Source organism: Nomascus leucogenys, chromosome 9 (genome assembly GCF_006542625.1).
Source record: "Nomascus leucogenys isolate Asia chromosome 9, Asia_NLE_v1, whole genome shotgun sequence".
Lineage (NCBI taxonomy): Eukaryota > Metazoa > Chordata > Mammalia > Primates > Hylobatidae > Nomascus > Nomascus leucogenys.
In genome coordinates, this window is record NC_044389.1 from 14,564,440 (window position 1) to 14,585,220 (window position 20,781).

General features: G+C 52.6%; 1 protein-coding gene and 1 pseudogene across 3 annotated transcripts; one reads left to right on the plus strand and one right to left on the minus strand.

Annotated features, from left to right (window-relative positions):
• Positions 1-212: 212 nt before the first annotated feature.
• LOC115836627 lies at positions 213-621 on the minus strand (annotated as a pseudogene).
• A 6,435-nt stretch (positions 622-7,056) lies between these two features.
• On the plus strand, positions 7,057-20,340 carry TNNI1 (troponin I1, slow skeletal type). 3 transcript variants are annotated; one of them, XM_030818669.1, is made up of 10 exons: positions 7,057-7,205; positions 7,501-7,554; positions 11,390-11,419; positions 12,082-12,085; positions 13,951-13,992; positions 14,560-14,691; positions 16,099-16,188; positions 17,686-17,862; positions 18,786-18,895; positions 19,941-20,340. In XM_030818669.1, exons 3-9 carry the CDS (start codon positions 11,409-11,411, stop codon positions 18,891-18,893), a joined length of 564 nt encoding a protein of 187 aa, XP_030674529.1. In that variant the 5' UTR covers positions 7,057-7,205; positions 7,501-7,554; positions 11,390-11,408; the 3' UTR covers positions 18,894-18,895; positions 19,941-20,340. The 3 variants fall into 3 exon arrangements, with proteins under 3 accessions (XP_030674529.1, XP_003264590.1, XP_030674530.1); XM_003264542.3 differs by lacking the exon at positions 7,057-7,205 and having other exon boundaries at positions 7,448-7,554; XM_030818670.1 differs by lacking the exons at positions 7,057-7,205; positions 12,082-12,085; positions 19,941-20,340 and having other exon boundaries at positions 7,497-7,554; positions 11,390-11,423; positions 18,786-19,336.
• The last annotated feature ends 441 nt before the right edge of the window (positions 20,341-20,781 follow it).

Below are 20,781 nucleotides of genomic sequence, written 5' to 3' on the forward strand. Positions count from 1 at the left end.
GCCTGGGTTGGTGCCTGATAAAGAGTGTTTGGGGGGCTCCAGAGTTCTCTGGGTCTGAAGCATAGGGTGGGGAGGGCAGCATGGGGGATGGACCAGGGCCGGGGCTGCCCATGCCCAGTTCGGGGGCCCCGCTGAGGGTGAGCACGAAAGTGTTGTGTCTGCCTAGAAGGGGTGCTTTTAGGTGTTTTTTATTTTCAGTCTTTCATATGATTTTATTTTCTTCCTTTAACCATAATAATATGATATCCAAAGTTTGTCTTAACTGGTGGATGTTATACAGGCTTATCCATCCCACTTACAGGCAAGACAAATGCTGCTTCCTTCAACGACCCCACCATGGACCCTGGTCATCCAACCCAAGTTGCCCCCTTGCCTAGCTTTATCTTCACTATATTGTGAGGCCACTTCATTGAATCTTATCCCAGACTTAACTTTTCCATGACTGCCATGATTTTGCCATGTTTTTCACACAGAATGTGTCTGACCTTAGCTGCATTGCCACCGCCTTTGGGACCCTGAGCCTTCTTGCCAGCACTGTCACTCCCAGAGTTTGCTCCCACTTTCCCCTTTTCCAGAACCACTTGTTCCTTTGGGTGGCATCTTGGAAACTTGCTGTTGAAGTCTCAGCTGCCTAAGTGGTTCTTAAAGGGAGGTCCACAGGCCAGCAGCGTAAGTACCACCTGAGAAATTGTTAGAAATGCAAAATTCTGGGCTTCACCCCAGACCTGGTGAATCAGAAATTTGGGGAGGTGAGGCCCAGAATCTGTGTTTTAACAAGCCCTCCCCAAAATTTGGATGCTCTATAAGGGTTTGAAAACCATTGGGGGTGGGTGGGGGAGTGGGCAGGGGCCTGTTCTGCTGCACACCATGCTGGGTCCAGAGCGAACAGTTGGAGGAGAGAAGCCCCATCAGCTGCCCCTGGGGACAGCCTTTTCAGAGGGAAGGTAGAACTGTGCACCCAAAAACACAGGGGAGGCAATGCCTAGAAACAAGTAAGCATTGGAGACAGAAAGTCCTGTGCAGGAGAGCTGGGTGGAACCTGGTGGGTGGGTAGCGTGGGGCAGAATTGGGAGAGACACACAGTAACCTGGTGTCCTAGTTCCCAGGGTTGCTAACTGCTCCTGTGCCAGCTTGAAAATAATTAGTTTCTAGGGAGGGGTCTACACCTAATTTGCTAGCTCACTCTCCATCACTATCCTCCACATCCCCCTGTCCCTGGACATACAGGGTCAGCCCCACCGACTTATTATGGGGATTCATGGAGAGGCAGCCTGTTTTGAGGGTACCTGTCAAGGCACTGCCAGTCCCGGACTCAGGGTGTGGAGGCTCAGCGGCAGCACAGAAAAGGGGAACCTGGGGCTTCCTGCCACAGGAAGGGTGGTCTTTGGGCCTTCCTCCTTCATTCTAGCACTGGGCTGATGGGAGAAACTAGATGGGCCAGTAGAGAATTCAGGGTGTGGCAATGCTGAGCTCAAGGAGCAGGTAGTTCAAGAGAGAAGCGAAGCAACGGGTTTGGCAGAGGGTGGTGGGTGTGGGAGGGGGTCGGGGCATGGGGAGGTGCGTGGAGGGTGCAGAGTGTGAGAGATGTACCCCCACCTGCCCAGTGCTGGGAGCTGCAGGGACTCACAAGACCCTCAGCCTCTTCCCTCTGCCCTGCCTCTCCTTCACTTCCACTCACCCCATCTCTAGCCCCACCCAGGCCTCCCTGGAGGGGAAGAAGAGCCTCCTCTCATGGTGTCTCAGTGCTAAAAAGAGTGGCTAATATTATTTGTTACTACACAGCCAAACCTCTTACAATTAGGTACATCAAGAATCAGTCATTCAAACCATCACTTATGCTTTTTTTTTGTTTTGTTTGAGACAGAGTCTCACTCTGTCGCCCAGGCTGGAGTACAGTGGCACGTGATCTCGGCTCATAGTAGCCTTGACCTCCTGCTGGTCTCAAGCAATCCTCCCACCTCAGCCTCCCGAGTAGCCAGGAGCACAGGCTTGCGCCACCACACCCGGCTAATTTCTGTATTCTTTGTAGAGATAGGGCTTTTGCCATGTTGCCCAGTCTGGTCTCAAACTCCTGAGCCCAAGCCATCTGCCTGCCTCAGCCTCCCAAAGTGCTGGGATTACAGGCCCGAGCCACCATGCTCAGCCCATTTACTGTGTTTAATGTTGGGATGAATTATACAGAGCTTTGGGGTCACAACACTGGTCCATTCCAAGTTCTCTGTGGGAACCACAGTGTTGGCCGAAGATGAGGACATGAAAGTCATAGCGACGGCCCCTGTTTACTGAACACTTACTATGTGCGGGAGCACGGACTTCGGCACCAGAGAGCTGGGTGCAACTCTCAGCTCTGCCTCGTCCTTGCTGTGGGACCCTGGGTGATTGCTGAGCCACTGTGAGTCTGTTTCCTCGTGGGTATAGTAGGGTAAGTAATAGTGCCTACCTCAGAACATTAGTGTGAGGCCTCGAGGGGTATATACTAAGAACCAACATTTGTTCAGCATTTGCCTTGTGCCAGGCCTTTGCAATGCCCTTTATACACAGCACCTCATTGGAGCCTCACAGCAACCCCCCGGGTGGGCACCATTATTATCCCCATTTTACGGATGAGGAAGTGGAGGCTCAGAGGGATACATTGCTAAGCTTCACTAGTGAGCGTTCCTGGTGAGTGGCAGAGCCGTCTACTTCCAAAGTCATGTGTTGACTCACCTCACTATGCTATGTCTCTAATGCCACAAACTTTCATGTGAGGCTGATTTGTGGTGAAAAATTGGGGGTGACAGCTTTTGGTTTCTTTGTTCCTTCTGCTCTAGTCCCCTCAGCTCCCAGCCCTGCCCCCTCTCAGAACTCAGCCACAGAAAGCTGGCCTTGGACCCACGATGGGCTTAAGAGGGGGTGGGTGGAGAAGGCGGGGAGGGGCGTGAGGTTGGCTGTCACTGAAGCGAATGCCCCTGAGTAGTGGCGGGAGAGCCCGTGTCAGGAGGGGCTGCTGGGAAGACAGATGGTCTGGGCTTTGTCACTTGCTAATTTGGGCTTCTGTGCTTCCCAAACCAAGCCAGGGCAGCCAGGGCTGACAGGTGTCAGCCTCTGAGGTGATAGGCCCTGACTCCACAACCCACGGCCTTACAAGGCTTAGCTCTTCTGGCCAGACACTTCCTTCCCTTGCCCTGTGGCCTCCCCAGCTCTGGGAGGGACAAGGACGACACTGGAAGCCAGTGGCACTGGAGGCTGGAAACCCCTCCAGGCCTTCTCCTCTCACCGACACCCATCTCACCATCCTTTCCTGGAGTTGCCCCTTCCTCCCGCGATCTGGCCAGCTCTGGTTCTCACTCCTTCTCCTGGCAATTCTTCCATCCATTTCCATTGAGCTGGGCAGTCACAGAAGATCTGAGAGGGTACTGACCACAGAGGCCATTCTCCTGAGGCCTGGATTCTGGTCAAGGCTGCCTCAGCCTCTCCCTGGACTTTAAAAGAGGATAAAGGGGCCAGACATGGTGGCTCATGCCTGTAATCCCAGCACTTTGGGAGGCCAAGGCAGGAGGATTGCTTGTGCCCAGGTGTTCAAGACCAACCTGGGCAATATAAGGAGACCCCACCTCTATAAAAAATTAAAAAATATTTTTAAGAAGAGGTTAAGGGAAAGCCAGCAGCCTTGTCCCAGGGAGGGGGACCCCATGGAAGCCAGGCTCAGCCTCAGGTCCCTGCACACCCTTAACCCACTTTACAAATGAGGAAGCCAAGGTTCAGAGAAGCTGCTGCATAGCTGGATCAATTCTGCAGTGAACCTAAATTCAGCTTAGTGTCTAGAAGGCCTGCAATAAGGCTAGGGCCAATGCCAGGAGGGGAAACTCATGTGGTCTAGAGTAGGGCTTGGAGATGAAGCTGGACTAGGAATTAGAACAAGGTCAGTTTTAGCATTTTTCATGTTGTGTGCAGAATGGATTGAGAGGGCAAGCGGCCACCTCAGTAAACCAAGCAAGAGAGTAGAGAGCAAGAAGGTGAAGGTTCTAGTAGGTTAGGGATAAAGACAGGGACAGGGATTATATTGGGGTTAAAAGGAGGGTTAGTGTTAGGATTAGAATTGGGCTAAAGTTAAGGTTAGGGAAGTGTCTCTGCTTTGTGGGCGGCGTGACAGAGCACTGGGCTGGGAGTTAGGAGACCTAACCCCTCACCCTGTGGCCTCTCCTGGATTTCCTCACAGGCACATGGATTGGACTGGACAGTCTTCCTGCTCTGGTGTTCTGCGATGCTCTCAGCAAGATCAGAACTGGCTTTCCGGAAGGCCAGGCCCTGGTTGGGCTGGATTCTGGCCCACTCTTCCTCAGGGCTGCCTTCCTGTGAAACCTGGGCTGGTTTGTTTCACTGACCCTCCCAGGCTCACCGTTTTCCTGGCTAGTCCCAAGCATAGCTGGAACCATGAAGTCTAGGGCCCATCAAGGCACTGAAGAATGTATTAGTTTCTCATTGCTGCTGTGACAAGTCAGCACAAATAACCCAAGTTTATTATCTTACAGTTCAGGAGGGCAGAAGTCTGAAGTCAGTCTCCCTGGGCTGCAAGGCAAAGTGGTGGGAGGCCTGCTTCCCCCTGTAGGCTCTAGAGAAGAAGCTGTTCCCTGGCCTTTTTTGGCTTCTAGAGGCTGCCTGCATTCCTTGGCTCATGGACTCCCTCCATGATCAAGGCCAGTAGCATAGCATCTTTTCTGACGTCTGCTTCCTTCATCACATTTCCTTCTCTCAACCCTGCTCCTCATGCCTCACTCAGCTGAGAAGGACACTTGCGATTACATTGGGCCCACCAAGATAATCCAGGATAATCTCCCCATCTCAGGTATCTTAATGTAATCACATCTGCAAAGTCCCTTTGCCATATAAGGTAACAGATTCACATTTGCATTAGGGCATGGGCACCTATGGGGGCCGTTATTCAGCCTAGCACAAAGGGTGCTGCCTGGGGCCCTCCAGGGCCAGGAGCACTCGCTCTGTGTCTAGGAAGGGTCCTCCCTGACCAGTGAGCATCTGTGTCAGACAGAACCTCAGCTCTGGGACAGCTGTGCCTGCTCTGCAGGGAGAATAGGAAGCCTGGCCCCAGGGCAGATGTGCACTGAGAAGGGGTGACCTTTTCTCTAGGCAAGGAGGGGAGGAGAAAGGCTGTGGAGGCGCACTTGGCTGGGGCAGCGAGTGGGCCACAGGGCTGAGACCTCCAGTGGTGGCCCCTCAGCTGGGTGTGGGCGGCCTGAATCATTGGGGCCTGCTCTGCACCCACTCCATACATGAAGGAAGATGGGGGTCAGGGGCAAGGACAACAGGGCACTGCATTCTTGCTTTTGAAGGCCACCTTTGAGAGACTGCAGGAGAGAGACTCTAGAGAAGTCAGTTTGTGAACTGGGGCCGAAGGTCAGGGTGGATCTGAGAGGGTGAGCTGGAGGCTGGATTCCACGTGGAGTGCAGGGGTGGTGGGGATGGAATTGGGACACTGGGGTGAGGGGTCCTGGCCCCATGCTGCCCAACAGAGTGTGAAGATGAATCACTCCGAGTCTAAGATTCTCCATGGCTCCCGCCCAGAGAGGGCCCCTGGCTGCGCTGTGTTCTCCACGTCTTACTGCGGACATCCGGCCACCTACTTTCTTGGCTTGTGTTCACCCTGCTTTGTTCTTCTATTTGTCAAACTATCCTCTTTTATTTTTCCTTTTCAAAAAGCAGGATAATTCATGCAGAGAATTCATTTTTTGAGGATATCAAGACCTTTTAAGAAAGTTATTGTATAGGCTGGTCATGGTAGCTCATGTTTGTAATCCCAGCACTTTGGGAGGCCGAGGCAGGTGCATTGCTCAAGGCCAAGAGTTTGAGACCAGCCTGGCCAACATGGCGAAACCCCATCTCTACTAAAAATACAAAAAATAGCCAGGCAAGGTGGCGCACCTATAGTCCCAGCTACTCAGGAGGCTGAGGCAGGAGAATCACTTGAACCCGGGAGGTAGAGGTTCCAGTGAGCTACTGTACTCCAGCCTGTGTGACAGAGCGAGACTCTGTCTCAAAAAGTAAATAAATAAATGGAAAGTTATTGTATAAATTACAATAAGCCAAGGCAATAAACTCCAGTAGGCTCATCTGCAAAGCCCCTAAATTCCTTCTCCCCTCTAGCTGCTCCTTTTGGCTGGAGCCCGCCTTCATTATCCATCCCAGCCTCTCCACTTGGAATCCTATGTCCCCAACCCCTATGCCTCCCCAGACCCTGTCATTTCTCCCTGGCAGCCTTCTCGCATAGAGGCTTCTCAAAGTTGACCCGACCAGAACAGAATTAGAGCAACCTCTATTAGGCAGCAGAATGTCGGTGTAGAGAGGGCAGGGCCTTTACCTCTGTGGGCACTGGGGTGTGTCTCCTTAGGACACCCCTGCCCATTACTCTCTCCCTCTCCAAATGGGGAGCATGGCTGGGGCTCCCTAACCTCCTGCTTGAGAGGCCTCTCTGGCCTCTGAGAGGGTCAGTGTCCTGCCCCAACCCATGAGATGACAGACTATAATAGCCACAGGATTAACATAGCAGGCATTGTCTTTCTCTGACTATAGGGTCGGTATTATGTGTCCATCAACCATCCTAAAAATACCCAGTAAACAGGTGCAGCCCCTGTGGCTCCAGTTCCCTGGGATCTGTTAGCTTCTGGCTGGAGATGAAGATTAGGGCAGGGGAGAGGTGAATTAGTCTCACTGAGTTCCAGGCATGAGACTCGGGTGTCTTTTGGAACCTGGGAAATCTAGACTCCAGGAAACCCATCTGGAGGGGGATGCAGAGTGTCTGCAGACCCTCAGACCTCCCTGAGCGTAAAGGTGGGCCCTGCTGCCACTGCCATTCTGCTCAGCCCTGGAAACACTCACTGGGGTCAGCCTGCAACACTGCTCACATCACTCCCCACAGCCAGGCACCCTCTTATCCCACGTGCACCAGAGCCACTGAAAAATCCCTGAAAGCTGAGTCTTTAGCCCTCTTGGGCTTTTGGGGCATGGATTCGGGGGCCTCATTTCCATATTGCCTTATAAGAGATGCAGGGTTAGCCCAATGGTCCTCTTCCCCCAGCTGCTACTTGCCCCTCTGGGCCTTCGCTGTGGCCCTTTGCTCTCCCTCATTCCCCCTCCCGGTCCCATCTCTGCTCAGTCCCCACACGTGGTCTGGCTGTTCATTCTTTCCCTTTCTGCAGCTCAAGTCTCCCCAGGTGGGTGCTGGTTTCTTTCAGTTGGTGGCACCTGTGTGCACAGAATTTGCCTCTGCTCCTGAGCCACAAACTCACATGGCTTTCCGCCTATGTGCCTGTTGTGTGCATTGCAGCACGCATCTGCCCTGGGAGGTGTGTGTGTGTGTGTGTGTGTGTGTGTGTGTGTGTGTGTGTGGTGGGAGGGGTGGGAGGGAGGAGGGGCAGCAGGAGGGGGCAGTGGGTCTGTTCTATTTTTACCGGCCAGTTGCTGCTGGACACAGTTTTCATAGCCTCCCCTTGGCTCTGCCCCTCACAGTCTGCAGTCTACGGCGAGGCACAGGCCAGCCCAGCTCCACGAGGACTGAACAAGGTAAGAGTCTGCAGCCCAGAACTTCAGATGTAGGTTGATCCCAGGCAGAGAACCTGGGGCTTTTGTTTAAGGAGAAGGCGAGGTCTTGGAGCTGGAGAAAACCGTTTCTTGCCTGTGCAGTTGGTTTGTTGGTAGAACATTCCTAAAATACTCCCACAGCATTTTGTCCCACAGAATGGCATCTCTCCTGCAAAACTGTTGCGAGAGGTGAAAACTTTTCCTGGCCATTTGGAGGCTGCGAGCAAGGAGCAGAATCTTCCATGAGGTTCCTCAGGAGCCCCAAGGCAGAGCCTAAGGGATGATGTTTTCACACAGGATGCCCAGCAGGGTGTGGGAGGGAGAGCGCACCCCGGGGAAGGGGTGGCCCTGGGATCAGAGAGCCGGGTGAGTGCTCAAAGTCAGCAATGCCTGCAGCGGAAGAGAAGGAGGGTGCCTGGCACACAGGACTCCCAGGGAGCCTAGAAGGCAGGGCCAGAGCTCCCTGCTGACCAAGGAAACCATCTTGCTTCTGTGTTCTTTGTCTTTGAGCAACGCTGTTAGCTCCCTTTGCCCATCCCTCTGTACTGTAGCACAAGAGCAGGGGAGGGCAGACCGGCAACCCCTCTTGACCGCTCCTGCTCGGAGCTCCTGGCTCTGAGGAGCAGCAGTAGATACTGGGGGTCCTCTTGGAGGAAGGCAATGGTGGTGGCATTTTGGGTTGGGGCACAGGAGCCAGTGAACACATAAGCCAGGGCAGTATCTACGGGGCAACCCAAGGCTTGGGGCAGGGGGCGTGTGGCGGTCCCTGACTCAGGTGGGGGCTGAAGGCAGCACCTGCCACCAGGTTTGGGAGTCACAGTCCCACAGCAGCTCCGAGATTAGGCTTTGCTGTTCAGAGCTCAAGATGGGGGCAGCCCAGCGCCATGGGCTTGGTAGTGTTAACCGTCAGTCAAGGAAGACAGGGATGCCCTTGAATGGGGGTCCAAGGTCAGGGGGCGGGGAGCAGGGGGAAGCGCATGAGCCTAACTAGATACTTGTGGATGTGATCATTGGGTGTGCAAAGAGATCAGTTCTTTCCCCTACACATACATTCTCTCTCTCACACACACACTCTCACACACAGTCACTTACACACATTTACACACACAGACTCAATCTCATAGTCTAGCTGATAGTCCCTTCCACGCTGCAAAGCCTCAAGGAAGGGAAAGCCCAGCTCTGAGGCAACCACCAGAGACTCTTTGCTCCCTCCCTCGGGTGGAGGATTTTCTCATTATCTCCTTGCTGGCTACTTGTGGAGGAGATGGAATCCTGGCTCTCCTTGCCTTCCAGTGGCTGCTATCTTCATCCCGACTTATCAGTCCTTGCTTGTCTTCCACAGAGCCTGGCAAGGGCCCCCGTCTGGTGGGTGTCAGAGCACAGGCTGAGGCCTCTTGCCTGACGTGGGACCCCTTGGTCTGGCATTTGTCAGAGCTTGGCAGGAGGTGTAAACTGGCCTTGGAAGGTAGGGCCCCACACTGGGGACAGTTGGCTCTCTGAGGGAGACAGGGAGGCACGATCACTGCCAAATGCCCACCAAAGAAAAGGCACATCCCAGGGAGACAGACGCAGACCTGGTGCCCTCTGGACACTGGCATTCCTGGAGGCTGATGATGGACAGATGGGCCTGGAGGTGGCTCTTCGCCAGCTGGTGTTTCCTTTGGACTTCCTCAGTGTCTTTGGAGAAGCAGAGCCCTCAGAATAAGCAGCTGCCTATAAAATCTAATTCCAGCCAAGCATCTCAGGAATTCATGGATTGTCTCCATACCCCTCCCTCTGTGCCCCGGCATGACAGCTGAGACTCTGGGGTCACACTACCCCTCCACCTCCTCCACCCCAGCCTTACCCTCCCCTGGTGGCAGAGGCAGAGGTGGAGGAAGGCCCAGAAGGCTTTCTGACCTGTTGGGAGATTCAGGGGAGGTCGCCAAAGCTGTGTTCACTGGGGTGGGGACAGAGCTTCATGGGTACAAAGGGAAAGGAGAGAATTAGGGCAGAGGAAGGGGTGGCTCTGGGATACAATTATTGGCAGGCACTTTACAAGTGTCTTTTAATTCCCACTTCCCAGACCCCCCAACCAGGTTCTTGAACCAAGTCCAAACTCCTGCCCCCGAGCTCCATGCCTGCCCGCTCCACACACACTAGGCTCTCCCTCCCATCCTTCATTTCACAGCCTGGCTCAGGGCTTCTGTGCACCGCTGCACACCTGCTCTCCACCTCAGCTGTCCCCTTCCTTTCCCTGAGCTTTTGCACAGTCCCTCCCTTCCCCTGCATTGGAATGCTCTGTGTCTAGGCCCAGGCAAGATAGTGAATTATGTCTGGTTTTGGAACATCTCCCTCTGCAGCCTCACGGACCCCCTCTTTGGCCTGGGCCCCAGGATCACCAGGTCAGGGGGCTTCAAACTGTATTCCACAGCCAAGTGTCCTCACAGAAGACCACAGGGCTGCTATGGCAGCCCCCTTCAACCAGTGCCATTTGGCTCTTTTTGTTTGTTTGACCTTTATTTTAAGTTCAGGGGTACATGTGCACGATGTGCAGGTTCGTTACCCAGGTAAACATGTGTCATGGAGGTTTGTTGTATCAATTATTTCAACACTCAGGTATGAGAGACGTACCCATTAGTTATTTTTCCTGATCCTCTCCCTCCTCCCACCCTCCACCTTCCGATAGAATGCCGTTTTGCTTTTACTGATTGAATTTCTTTTACTTCCAAGTACGATTTGGTTAGAACAAAGGATTCAACCAAATAATATTAATTAAATATTATTTTAATTAATTAATATTAATTAATAATAAACATCAAGAAGAAACCCACTGATTTAACCCCTAATTTTGCCGAGAGGAAAACCAACCCAGAGAGGGGAAAGACAGACTAGGTGAACACAGGATTTCCCCTGCCTCGCAGCTTATCCTCTCCCACTCAGGGCCTCCCACTGCTCCACCCTGGGGGTGCCAGTTGCATTGCCATCTGTGGATGGAGTTGTGCCATGTGGCAGCTACCCGTTTTCCAACATCCACGCTGCTCATTCACTTTCTAGGCCTTCCTCTCTCTGAGCCCTTCAGTGACCACCCTTATTCCACAGGATAAAGTCTAAACTCAGCCTGTGCATCAAGGCCCTCATGAGTGAGCTACGCTCTCACTTATTATTATTTTTTTTTTTTTGAGAAGGAGACTCATTCTGTCACCCAGGCTGGAGTGCAGTGGCGTGATCTCGGCTCACTGCAACCTCTGCCTCCTGGGTTCAAGCAATTCTTCTGCCTCAGCCTCCCGAGTAGCTGGGACTACAGGTGTGCACCACCATGCTGGCTAATTTTTGTATTATTAGTAGAGACGGGGTTTCACCATATTGGCCAGACTGGTCTTGAACTCCTGACCTTGTGATCTGCCCGCCTTGGCCTCCCAAAGTGCTGGGATTACAGGCATGAGCCACTGCGCCCAGCTGCTCTCACTTTCCAAACATATTTCCTACGGACTCCATTCTGTTCTCCACCGGGATTGGCAAGCTTTATCTGGAAAGGGCCAGATAGCTTTGTAGCTCACATAGGATTTCTGTTGCAAATTCTTAAAAAAAAAAAAAAAAAAAAAAAGCTTAAATTCTTTAAGTAAAAACAGGCTGGGGGCCAGGTTAGGCTTATGGGCTGTAGTTGGCTGACCCCTGCCCTGCAACCCTGTCCCATCTCGACCTGCTGGAATCCAATGTGTCTGATTTCTTCCTTTTGTGTTCTGACTCTGTCTCCTAGGCTGAGCTCCCAAGGCCCAGCTGGGCGGGGGCAGGGGTTTCCACTTTCCCTCATGAATGATTCCTCTGTGCCCCCTAGGTGCTGTCCCACTGCCACCATGCCGGAAGTGTAAGTAGTCTCACCGCCATCTGGGGCCCCAGGAAGGCAAGTCCCTTTGCCACAGACTTCAGCCCCACAGTGCAGGCACCATGTTTTCAACTCCCAAAGCTTTTCCCTAAGAGACCAGGTCCTCAAACAGGGACAGCACTTGATGGTTTCCCCCGTGCTGCCTGTGTCCTCCCAGCCATTGAGCAGAACTCACTCCCAGGTTGCCCTGGGAGTGCTTTTTGGCCTGTGCCTCAGAGTTTTCGTGTCTTGATCTATCACATGAATTGCATGTACCAGGCCACCACTTAACACTGGCGCAGTAGGTGAACAAAGCTTTGGGAATTTACCCACATGCCCATGGATGGATGCTTTCATGTTACTGGAACCCTACGCTAAGGCTTCCCTCCCCTTCCACCACTTGTCCCCAACTTACGATGCCCAGTACCTCCCAATAAGAATGCCCCGTAGTTCAAAGGGCTACTGGGTTTTTATTCTATTCTGCCGGAACCTCAAACCGCTCCCCTTGCCTGATGCCTGATGACTTTCTGGCTCACTGTTGTCACCAGCCCCCTCCTCCCGCAAGCTGGTCTGTGAGGTTCTGTGGCTGCACATGTAATCCTCATTGTTCATACTCACTCTGTGTTCTGCTCTTTCCCTGTCCTTCCTGTGATGGATGCCTGAAGCGAGGTAAGTGATATTTGGGGTATCTCTGTCTTGGTTGACTCTAACAACTGGTAAAGGTGGGAAGGTGGGGTTGGCATCTGAGGAGAGGGGAGAGCTTGTGTTAAGGCCTGGTGGGAGTCCAGGGGGTGTAGGGTATTTAGTGGCTGAACAAATTCCCAGGAGATGGAAATGTCAGGCGAAGATTCTGGATGTGGGGCTTCCTAGTGTCCAGGGAGTTGCTGTGCCAGTGTACCATGTCACTGGAAGGACTGGTATTGCAGCAGGGTTGGGTGTGACTCTGCATCCTTGCTGAGCACAAGCTCTTCCTCACCCAGTCTGAGAGCTGGTCCAGTCCTGGGGGGACCATCCTATTGCGTGCAGAGCTGATCCTGTGCAAAGCTATATTGGAAGGGTAAGGGATAGTCATTGGGTTATTCCACCCTTGCCCAATGGCTGAACATTGAGCGAGGAGCAAAGAGATGTCCTTAAATCCCTCAGGTGTTAGAAAACCCTGACACTGGCCATTCTATACACTTCAGACTTACCAGGCCACTGAGATCACAACCTATGTACAGTCCAAGGATGGGGATGGCAGGGATAGGGATGTGGGCCCAGGGATGGCAATAGTGAGAATTAGCAGTATTGACAGAGGGGACATTTGGCACAGAGATTCTCAGTAAGAATTGAACATGTTACTTTTCAACATTCATATGAATTTTTAAGTTTTGCTGAGGCTCGTATTAAAGTGAGTCTTCACTGACTGATGGTCAAATGAGGTGGCCATTGGCTCACCAAGTGGTGGGGAAACAAGATCGCAGTCAAACATTTGCCATGTATACATTACAGTGTGTAAACCATGGTAGTAATGCTTAGAGTCATATCATAGGCTCTTTCTTTTGAAATCGCACTTATCTGAAATGTAACAAAAATCTTTAGGAGAGGAAAAGACAAACCAACCACTCTGAACAGTCAGAATAGAAGTTACACATTCCATTTGCTGAAATTCATCCATTGTCTCTCATGAGAACTTCCCTCTCAAAGCCTAATCACTTCTACTTTGCACCCTGGAATAACATTTGAGACCATGCTCTCCCAGCTCGCAGCACATTAAGTCTAGGTAGGATGCTTCCTGCTGGCAATGAGAAGTGACCGCCTATGGCCCAGAAGATACACTAGTGCTCGAAAGGCATCACAGTCTCATTAGTTGGGGGCCAAGCAGCCCTACTCACCTTTGCCAACCCGAGGGACCACTGTCACAGGGCTAGGACTAGTAAGCAAGAACATGTTTAGGATCTTTGATAAGAAGATAAAACAGTGGTTTTATATCTTAGAAAGATTTGTATGGGTGGTGTTAACATTTTTAAAAGTTTTGAGGTCTGCATAGATACGTTTCATTTGTTTGGGAAATTCACAGCTTATTTATGCAGCATGAGAGATCATCAAGGTATTTGCTGTATTGCTACCTGGAGTGTGAAAACATACATAGCTTTTACGATTTTCAAAGGATTTGCACATCCATGATCTCATTTCATCTGCAATAACTCTGTGAACTAAGTAAGGGCGGAGGGTCCTAATATCCTTATTTACAGATGAGGAAGGAGGTACCTGTAGAAGCCATGTGGCCCTCATAGTATCTTACAAGATTTCAGCAGCAGCAGAATCAGAGTGGGAAGTTAAGGCTTCTGCCCCTAGGTCAAGGTAGCTGACTGCAGCCTTCTCTGAACTGCAGAGGTTAAATCACAGAGATGAGCATTTAAGGCACTGTAAGGTGATCAGAGGATTCTGGATAAAGATAGAGAACCCTGGCTGGCACTTGTCTTGTCCTAGACCAGAATTCCAGTTCTGCAGCCTCTGCCTCACCACCTGTCTCTCTCTCTTCTTGCCCACAGAGAAAACCCAAGATCACTGCCTCCCGCAAACTCTTGCTGAAGGTGAGGCTGGGGGCTGGCTGCAGGGGGATGCCTAGTGGGAGGCAGAGGGGCAGCAGAGCAGACTGTGAAGGGATGTGGAGGGTTATGGAAAGGAGAAAGGAAGGAGGCCAGAGTGAGGATGATGAGGGGCAGAAGGAGTCCAGCATTGCTGGAGCCAGTGCCAGGCTCAGGTGGTCAGTAGGTGGGATCCTCAAGTATGGATTCTGGCACCCGCCTGTGGTCCCTAGAGTAGGTGGTGACCAGCTTCAGAGTGGGAAGCTACTCGTGCAGGCAGAGGGACTTCCTTTATTTTCATATGTGTTTCTCTCTTTGGAGCTTTGTGGGTCAAAACAGACAGTAAGTGGGTAAGAGGAAGACTGTCCGGGGAAAGCAAGTTCCAGGGCTTGAGGAACATTGTGTGCAGCCACTTGGTGTACCCTCATGCATGGCCTGTCCATGGCTGCTGCATACACTTCTACACTGGACAGTGGTCTCAGAGTTGGCCCAGGCTGTGGCTGCCCTCCCCTCATTCCCTGATGCCGGATGGGAGATGTGAGGCCCCCAGCTCAGCAGGTTTGTCCTGTCCAGAGCCTGATGCTGGCCAAGGCCAAGGAATGCTGGGAGCAGGAGCACGAGGAGCGCGAGGCTGAGAAGGTGCGCTACCTGGCAGAGCGCATCCCCACACTGCAGACCCGTGGCCTGTCCCTCAGCGCCCTGCAGGTGAGCCCGGCAGGTGGGGCGGGGCAGGGCGGGGCTGGAGGCGCTGTGTGGGTGGCTCCAAGGACCAGGCGGCAGGAGCCTGAACTAACACCAGCTCAAGGCTCCATAATTTACAGGGCACTCCTCCCTTACATGGTCTCATTTAATCTTCACAACCACCTATGAGGTGGGAACATTAGATTCCATTTTACGGGCACTGAACTGAGCCTCAGAGGGGAGGCGTGACTTGCCTGGGCTGGGTGGCCCAGCTTCACAATCAGCCAGTGTGGTGGCATGGAGTGCGGAGGCGGCCGGGGTTGAGAGAAGCCCCACTTCTCCAAGGACTTGTCTATCCTTTCCTAGAGTTTGGTCTTTAATGTTTTCAGAACACTGGTAAATTGTTTAAATGCCAGTGATTATAGAGAAAAGAGACTGGAAGGAAATATGTCAAAATGTTACTAAGTTCCCTGGGTGGTGGCATCACTAGGTATTTCACCTTTTATTATTTTTGTTTAATACATAGTTTTCAAAATGTCTAAAATTAACGCATTACTTTTATCATAAGAACACTATTTTATTTTGCTGGTCACAGTGGCTCATGCCTGTAATCCCAGCATCTTGAGAAGCTGAGGCAGGAGGATCACTTGAACCCAGGAGTTCGAGACCAGCCTGGGCAACGTAGTGTGACACCTTGTCTCTATACAAAATTTTAAAAAATGAGATGGGAGGGTCACTTGAGCCCAGGAGGTTGAGGCTGCAATGAGCCATGATGAAAGAATACTTTTTTTTTTTTTGAGACAGAGTCTCACTCTGTTGCTGAGGCTGGAGTGCAGTGGCATGATCTTGGCTCACTGCAACCTCTGCGTCCCAGGTTCAAGTGACTCTCCTGTCTCAATCTCCTAAGTAGCTAGGACTACAGGTGCACACCACCATGGCTGGCTAATTTTTGTGTTTTTAGTAGAGACAGGGTTTCACCATATTGGTCAGGCTGGTCTTGAACTCCTGACCTCAGGTGATCCACCCACCTTGGCCTCCCAAAGTGCTGGGATTACAGGGATGAGCCACCGTGCACGGCCGAGAATACTAGTTTTTTTTGTTGTTGTTGTTTGTTTGTTTGTTTTTTGAGACGGAGTCTTGCTCTGTCACCAGGCTGGAGTGCAGTGGTGTGATCTCAGCTCACTGCAACCTCCGCCTCCTGGGTTCAAGTGAAGGAATACTATTTTTTAAGAAATCATGACATTCAGACAAGAGAACAGAGGGCATACCCTTTGAGCTATTGCCCGTCACGAGCCTCAGAGTGGAGGAGACTGTCAGCTCCTCTCTGGATCCCAGGTCTTGCAAAGGGGCTGGGGAGAGGGTCAAGGGCTGGAAACTGATGTCTCTGTTCCCCTCTTCTTCACACGTGCATGATCCATCTGCGGCCCCCAGGACCTGTGCCGGGAGCTGCATGCCAAGGTGGAGGTGGTGGATGAGGAGCGATACGACATTGAGGCCAAATGCCTCCACAACACCAGGGAGGTGAGGCTAAGGAAGGGAAGGGGCATGGCCATAATGGGTTGGGCAGGGGCGTGGGCATGGATGCAGCAGCCATGGGAGGTCCCCTCCTTCCACAGGGCCTGGGAAGGGGCCACTTAAGCAGGAAGGTTTGGTTTCTCCGCCCTAGCCCCATAGGGCTGGAGATGGGCAGAGTGGATAATCACACATGAAAAGTACAAACTTCCTCGCTACCTGCCATGTGGGCTCATCAGCCTAACAGAAGCTGCTCTCTTTATCCACCCACACAATTAATCATATGCCTGTTAATAACGTCTTACCTTTATGAAGTGCTTTCATGTGCGTTATAGCCTTTGATGCTCCCTAGAGGCCTGTGGATGAAGTAGGGGCTATTATCTGCACCTTGCAGAGGACAATACTCAGGATCAGAGAGGCCAAGGACTTGTCCTAGGTTGCACGGTGGTGGTCCTGGGACCAGTGCTGGTCACTGGCTTCCACTCCGGTGCTCTGTGCTCCCTTAGCATGGGGTGTGGGAGGATTAGCTCCATCCAGACTCTGCTCCAGTGGGGAGGGGAAGAGCGGGGAAGGACAGGGCTCCTTTGCGGCATTTGTCCAAGCAGTGAGGAGGGGGCAGGGAGGGAGCACAAGCCACTTCCCTCCTTCCCACTCTGCCCACCAGGAATGATATGTGGGGTCACCACGCTCGTAAGAATTCCCTCTAGAGATCACACCCTGGAAATTCCTCTAGGGTTCTAAGACCTGGAAGTTTATCACCCTGCTGGACCAAGGCTGTGAGCTGCTTTGAAGGCTTACTGGGGAGGAATAAGTTAGAAGCAGGGGTGAGGCTGCAGGAACAAGAGGAAGCAGGCCTGCACTCCAAATAGGGCTTCCAACCCAGACAAGTCTCAGTCTGGTGGAGCCGCCCCTTTTATTCAAGGCTACAGTGTTAGCAATGGCTAATAGACTTTATCTGTCCACTTAACCATCCGTTTATCAGCAAATGTGCAGTGGTTATTTGCAAAGGGATGGGTGGGTCTGACTGTCCTAGAGCAGGGATCTCCAGCTCTTGGGCTGTGGACCAGTACCTGTCCGTGGCCTGTTAGGAACTGGGCCACACAGCAGGAGGTGAGCAGTGGGCAAGTGAGCATTCCCGCCTGAGCTCTGCCTCCTGTCAGATCAGCGGTGGCATTAGATTCTCACAGGAGTGTGAACCCTATTGTGAACTGTGCATGCGAGGGATCTAGGTTGCACGCTCCTTATGAGAATCAAACTCATGCCTGATGGTCCGAGGTGGAACAGTTTCATCCTGAAACCACCCCACCACCTCTCCGTGGAAAAAGTGTCTTCCACAAAACCGGTCCCTGGTGACAAAAAGGTTGGTGACTGCTGATAGATCTGGCTTCAAGGGTGGACAATTTAAGGTGTATCTCTGGCTGGAACCCTAGCAGTCTGAGGTCCTCAGGAAGGGTGCCCTGTGGCTAGCTCCCTCTCCAGTGAGCCCTGGGCCCTTCTCACCTGCAGATTAAGGACCTGAAGCTGAAGGTGATGGACCTCCGTGGGAAGTTCAAGCGCCCGCCCCTGCGTCGGGTCCGTGTCTCGGCTGACGCCATGCTCCGGGCCCTGCTGGGCTCCAAGCACAAGGTGTCCATGGATCTGCGGGCCAACCTCAAGTCTGTGAAGAAGGAAGACACAGAGAAGGTGGGGTCCCTTTCCTCAGAACCTTCCACCCTCTGCCCTGCCAGCTTTCCCCTTGTCAACCCCTCACATGGCCTCAGGTGGGCCCAGGAGCTCCTGTTGGAGATCAGTCAGCTTGACAGACAGAATGTTCTAGAATGCTTTGGGAGACCAGTGTGAGAAGAAAGAAAGAAGATTTGCTCCCTTCCTTCAGGCTCTTCCCAGTCTGACGAAGAAACTAGGACATAAAGAAAGCTAGACCCCAGACTGAGAAACGAAGTAAAAATCTTGTTCCCAGTGTGAAGATAATGTGGAGATTTAGGGTAATGGTGGAGATGACTGCCTGGTCACCACAGGGAAAGGAGACAGCAGCTCATCTTGGTTATAGCCACACACGAGCACAGGCATTAGAGAACTGAGTTCAACCACCCAGCAACAAATTATTCAAAGTTGGTTGAATTCGCAGTATATGTGCCCCAAATTGATAGGCTCTGTAAGGAACAGGGATGAAGGAACATCGTCTCTGGCCCAAGAAGCTTCAGAGGAGAAGAGTTAAGCCGGACAGTATACTGAGGAAATGGAAAAGCAGCCGCATTCGCAGGGGAAGGCTTCTTGGAAGAGGTGACCTTGAGCCTGCTAAGTGCCAGACCAGGAGGGCGGCATGGAGCCTTGGAGGAGGTTTTGCTGAGGTGCACTGAGGTGGGGACTAGCCCCATAGCTGCCACTATCACCCAGTGCTCCCAAGCCACACAGCTTCCTTTTTCCTGTGGGGCCTCGGCTTGGCCCGTGTCCACCTGCCTGGCTGAGTCCTAGGACCTTACCAGCTGGGGAGGGGCGTCAGGATTTCTTATCATTCGAGGAGACTGGTTTTCTATCACCCAGCTTCTCCTGAGCTGGGGGGCCGTCCAGCCTGGTAAGTCCCTGATGTGTGCGCCCCTTGTCCACAGGAGCGGCCTGTGGAGGTGGGTGACTGGAGGAAGAACGTGGAGGCCATGTCTGGCATGGAAGGCCGGAAGAAGATGTTTGATGCCGCCAAGTCTCCGACCTCACAGTAGAGGTACCTAGAGACCAGCTCCCTTCTCTGGGGTCCATCAGAGTCTAAGGATAATGAGGGAGTCCACAATGGGCGGGCGGGTTGTACTCAGTGTGGTGCAGAGACAAAGGCACCGATGAGACTGATTTGAGTTGGCTCTCCTGGGCTCAGATACTTGGGCATGTCATTTCTGTTTGGCGGCCCTTTTTGTTCCCATTATCTATGAAATTGGGGGCTGTATCAAGTCAGTGGCTCTCCAAGTGTGGTCCTGGGACCAGCAGCATCTACATCACCTGGGATGCAAATGATCAGCCCCCACCCCAGATCCACTAAATTGGAAACTCTGGGGTGAGGCCAGCCTTCTAGGTGATTCTGATGCACATGAGAGTTTGAGAACTACTAGGTTAGAGGATCCCTGGGATCCCTTCATCTCTGACTTTCTGAGAATCTATGCACTTTTAAATACCTCCTGGCGATGTCCTTTATTTGTGCTCCCTGCGAAGTACCCAGCACTCACAGTACCTGTTCCCAAGGAGCTACCACTCACGGAAGCTAAGACTTCCCACCATCTGATGAAATAGCTGGAGAAACTGGGCAAAGCAAGGAAATCAGGCCACGTAAAATCCTCTTCGGAAGTGCTGAGAGAATGTGCAATAGGGCAGGCATCCACCAGACAGCACCGGTCAGAGCAGGCTTTCTGGAGAGGAGGAGCTCTCTGAGGACGTGATGGGCGAATGTTAGCTGATAAAGGGAAGGGCACGTTGAAGGGCTGATGGTGCAACAGAAGCATGGAGGTGGGAATTAACCAGCCACAGAGTAGTATGGCAAGGCTAGGTAAGAGCTGAGGGCCAGTGTGGAGGAGCGGTGTGACGGGTCCCAAAAGGGGAGGAACTGTGCCCGAGGGCCGAGAAGCTGAGGTTTTGTAGGAGCCCTTATGAATGAAGATCCAGTCAGGGGTGCGCTAGGGCTGAGAAGCCCTGGGGACTGCATGTGCTGTAGGTGAGTCAGGGGTTTATGCGCTGCACACAGGTCCCTGGGAACTGATGGCTTTGCCTCTTTGTCCCTACAGGCCAGCTTGCTGTGCTGCGCTCTGAGCTCCTGCTTCATGCTTCTTCTCCAACCCAGCTCACTCACCTCTCTGCCTGTGTCCGGAGCATCCCTTCCCACCTCTCCCCCACTTCTTCCCTCCAGCCTGCATGCCCTCCTCTGGAACTGGGATTAAACAGATATCCAAGAGGCAGGAAAAACGCGAGTGTCTGAAGACCTCACCCTGGCAGGGTGGGCTTCCACCCACCCATGAGGCACCTGGGGCTTCTCAGCCACCCCGTGGTGTAACAAGTGGAGGAGGAGGAGGAGGGAGTGAGAACACCTTTCCTCCAGCCCTGTGCCACACCCCTTCTATGTGTGTACAGTGTCCACAGGCATCACAGCTTCTTCATTAAAAACCCAGTTTCCTGGTCATTTCTGCAGCTCTGACTGTGAACACTGAGAAGAAAGGGAAGACTTGGGGCTTGTGAAGAGAGGGCTGTGCTGGGCTGGGCTCCAGTCACCCTGTCTGCAGTCCGGAACTCGGGGTCTGAAGGGAGGACTAAGGAATTGGTGGCTGCTTGCCAGGGCCCCCTGGGGCCCCTTCTGCCCAGTCCCTGTGACGTCACACAGCACACACTCACCACCCAGGATGCTCAGCTCACCAGAGCCCTGACCTCCGAGAAATGACCCCGTCCTGCCCCGACTCTGGCCATCAGAAGAGGCCTCTCCATTAAGAGCCGCTTCTCCTGCCTGGTTTCATACTCTCCTTCCTCTGCAAACCTGGATTAACTCTCCCTGATGCGTGCTGAGTTGAGAGGTCAGGGCACTTTCAATCCCTCACCTAGTCCTGCTGCACAGGGCAGGTGGCCTCACAGAAGAGA